Below are 4,250 nucleotides of genomic sequence, written 5' to 3' on the forward strand. Positions count from 1 at the left end.
CAACACAAAAGCTCACTTTATGCAAAGGGTTCATAAATATTTCATTACATTTTTAGGGCAAGTTTTGTAAACCTGGTTATTTATTACAGTCAGCATTCTTTACACTGTAACCTTTTATTAAAAAAAGAAAAACTCTTACTTACTTTTCACACAAAAAACCATCTATATATGTTTAAAATACTTAAATAGAATTTGCATTCTAAAAGCATTTAATTTTTTTATTTTTTCTGAGATAGTTAATTTAGGGATGTACCAATCCCAATATTGTTTTTAGTTTTCAATACAATACAGATGTCCAAGCTTTGAGTAGCAGCAACTACAGACCCAACAGTTTGTTATTTGTTCACAATTCATCTGTCTCAGGTTGTAAAATCTGTCAGATCTGATGCTGATCCAGCATTTTAGAACAATATTATTTCAATACCAATTCTCAGTACCATCTGTATTTATATCCATTATTTGTCTCATTGCATTTTATACATAGACATTTAGAAAGTCTACATAATATTATAATTCAATTGCAGATTATTAGAATTTATTCCTTCTGAAATGATCATGTTGTTTACTTCATTGTACTGAATAAACTAAAGACAATATTTGTGCAGTTACAGTAGAGTGATTGGTCAAGCTTTCATTTCTAAAATGCCTTATTAAAATTCTTGCAAGACTTGTTTTCAATGTACATTTCTGTTCATATGTTCACGCTGTCCACTTTTCATCAGATCATTGCACTGGTGAGGTTACTAAGAGAGCGTACACTTCCAGTGTGCCGACTTTTCCTGCGCACACTTCTCAGATAGTTCCTGTACAGGATCACACTGATCACTCGGTCCTGAAACTGTTTGGACACTATGTAGTATAGTATAATATCCATCACTGTACTCATGTTCATCAGGAAAGTGGTGAAAGCAGCCCAGGTGTTGTAGATCTGATCGCTGTCGTTCAACAGCAGTAACACGAAGCACACATGGTAGGGCACAAAGCACACAAGCACCTGTGTGATCAGCGTGATGATGATACGGATGGACTTCTGCTTGACGTTGGGCTTCAGTTTCGAAGTGCGCCCGTGAATTAAGTTATCCACAATTATAACATAGCAGCCCACCATGATGAACATAGGAACCAAGAAAAAGAACACCAGGCGGGCAAAGTGGACAGCGTTGTCACGGCGCAGATAGACAATGTCGTGCATTCTTAGGCAGGTGGTATGGTTGGAAAACTGATCTGGATCGTTCTCCAGGAAAAGCAATGATGCTGCACCTCCAAGGGTCATGACCCAGATGCCCAAGCATGACAGCATAGCCTTGTTTATGTTCTTGAGCTCTTTAGTGTGCCGTGGCTGAACTATGGCTACATAGCGGTCAGCACTAATAAGGGCAAACAGCCAGAGAGCCAGACAGGGGTAGAGAACTGTTAGCGCTGCATTGATCCTGCAGAACATGTCTCCAAAAGGCCAGTAATCCTTAATGTAGTAGGTCATGCGGAAGGGAAGCAGTAGGATGAATATCAGGTCCACCACTGCCACATTGATCATATAGACGGTGACAGAGTTTCTTTTTTTCGTTGTCAAAGCAAACACCCAAAGGGCAGTGAGATTGACCACCAAGCCTACACAGAATATGATGCTGTAGAACACCAGGCTGGCGGTTCTGTACAGCTGAGGTAAATGGCCATCAGATTTGATGGCTAAAGATGTGTTCTGTTCCATGCTGACTTATCTAATGGAAGACAAAAGATTTATGTGAATTTAATTGACTTAATAATTTACTGTTAAAGCCTGGTTCTCTAGACTAAAAAATAAACTGTACCACATGTGAGCTACATCTATGTTTACGTCAGACACAGACTTACCAAACTTGGATGTGGTTTGCAGATCTGCGTCTAATTTAGGATTGGTTTGACCCAGTTACATTTTTGTCCAGCTTACATGTGGTACAGTATGCCAAACAATACTTCATACATCATAATGATTAACATTCACTGAGCTGGTAGGTCATAATTCACAACACTGTAAACATCATAAGAAGTTTATTTTGAGGGCGTCATAGTGACAATTTATAAGCAATTTTTTATTAATAGAATTTGCGACTATGTTATGATGTCTTGTGTGACACCATCCTACAGCTCTGAAACCACCCACATGGAAATATACAGTCAAGCGGAGAGGTGGAAATATTTACTACTCTGGAGGAAATATTACTCTCTGTTTATATATATACTGTATATACCAATTAACCATAATACTAAACCCACCTCCTTGTTTCTACACTCACTGTCCATTTTATCAGCTCCACTTACCATATAGAAACACTTTGTAGTTCTACAATTACTGACTGTAGTCCATCTGTTTTTCTTTTTTCTTTACATCTACAAGGTGGACCAACTAGGTAGGAGTGTGTGATAGAGTGGACAGTGAGTGGACACGGTATTTAAAAACTCCAGCAGCGCTGCTGTGTCTTATCCACTGATACCAGCACAACACACACTAACACACCACCACCATGTCAGTGTCACTGCAGTGCTGAGAATGATCCACCACCTAAATACACCTACTCTGTGGTGGTCCTGACCATTGAAGAACAGTGGAGCTGATAAAATGGACAGTGAGTGTAGAAACAAGGAGGTGGTTTTAATGTTATGGTTGATCGGTGTATATGTTGTTATCTATCTGGTTTTATATCAGATAGAATTAGATTTATGTATCGACAGCAAAGAATAAGACTTTAACAGTCACTGGGTAACTGAATTAGAGTATGTGGTTTCATTTCCTCCTGTTAAACAGCCCAGGCTCAAAGACAGTTTCACTTCAACATTTTATAATCAAATACACATAACCTTTTATAACATTTATGCTACTTTTTGACATTTAATATCTATCTATCTATCTATCTATCTATCTATCTATCTATCTATCTATCTATCTATCTAGTATAAATGATAACATTTATATAGAAAATATACATTTATATTGATAAATTATGATGTTTAAATAACTGTGAATAATAGGATTATGTTTATAAATCTGAATGTAGTATAATAAAAGACAAACATACCTCAGTGATTCACATCATTCTGTCCTGGTACAGTAACTGCTTCAGACTTGAATAATGTGGTGGCAAAGCATCTTTTCTTAAGCACTGTTCACACAGCATAAAGGAAGTGTTTGTGTGTAGCTAATGCTGTCATTTAAATGAGCTGTTTTTTTATTTGTGTTTTGGTTAGTGTTACTTCCTGCATTGCCTTGTGTACACCCCCTGATTATGGTCTTTGTACCGTAAACTGTATGTATGTCACATCTTACAGTCAACTCCAGAAATAGTCAAAAATTATGCAAAACAATCATCGCAGATTATTCAAAATTTCCAATCAAACAATTGGAGAAGTTATCATTCCGTTATCATAGGAATTTTTCGCACTGGTGCTTTTCATTACTTATTTAAAATAATGAAACATTCCTTGCAGCAGCTTAAGAAGAACAGTTCCTGAACTTTACCAAGCTACAATTTGAGGTTTAATTCGATTCATACACAGACTAGGCATAACATTATGACCACTAACAGGTGAAGTGAATAACACTGATTATCTCTTCATGTTAGTAGGTGGGATATATTAGGCAGCAAGTGAACATTTTATCCTCAAAGTTGATGTTACATGCAGGAAAAATGGTCAAGCGTAAGGATTTGAGAGAGTTTGACAAGGGCCAAACTGTGATGGCTAGACGACTGGGTCAGATCATCTCCAAAACTGCAGTTCTTGTGGGGTGTTGCTGGTCTGCTGTGGTCAGTATCTATCAAAAGTGGTCCAAGTAAGGAACAGTAGTAAACCGGCGACAGGGTAATGGGTGGCCAAGGCTCATTGATGCACGTGGGGCTGGCCCGCGTGGTCCGATCCAATAGACGAGCTACTGTAGCTCAAACTGCTGAAGAAGTTAATGCTGGTTCTGATAGAAAGGTGTCAGAATACACAGTGCATCACAGTTTGTTGCGTATGTGGCTGTGTAGCCGCAGACCAGTCAGTTAGGAAGGTGGTCATAATGTTATGCTTGATCGGTGTATGTTGTGGTTGGACAGAATTAGCGTCGATCTTATCAGCGTACAAAAAAATTGTTGCATTTATTTGATTCTTTATGGCTGTTTGCTTGGTCAAGCTATTATTGTGAGGATTCATAGTGAGTTTTGCCACATAACTGGGTATCTTGGTCTGAAACCTTGAGCCTAACGTTGTAGATATGTTATTTAGAAGACAATGAC

At 38.0% G+C, this 4,250-nt stretch overlaps 1 protein-coding gene across 1 annotated transcript; it reads right to left on the bottom strand.

Moving 5' to 3' along the window:
• Positions 1 to 627: 627 nt before the first annotated feature.
• gpr18 (G protein-coupled receptor 18) lies at positions 628 to 3,140 on the bottom strand. The gene is made up of 2 exons (XM_063006535.1): positions 3,054 to 3,140; positions 628 to 1,718 (listed from the first exon to the last, which is right to left on the bottom strand). The coding sequence occupies exon 2, from the start codon at positions 1,706 to 1,708 to the stop codon at positions 719 to 721; it is 990 nt and encodes a 329-aa protein (XP_062862605.1). The 5' UTR covers positions 1,709 to 1,718; positions 3,054 to 3,140; the 3' UTR covers positions 628 to 718.
• Positions 3,141 to 4,250: the final 1,110 nt, after the last annotated feature.

This window comes from Trichomycterus rosablanca, chromosome 12 (genome assembly GCF_030014385.1).
Source record: "Trichomycterus rosablanca isolate fTriRos1 chromosome 12, fTriRos1.hap1, whole genome shotgun sequence".
Lineage (NCBI taxonomy): Eukaryota > Metazoa > Chordata > Actinopteri > Siluriformes > Trichomycteridae > Trichomycterus > Trichomycterus rosablanca.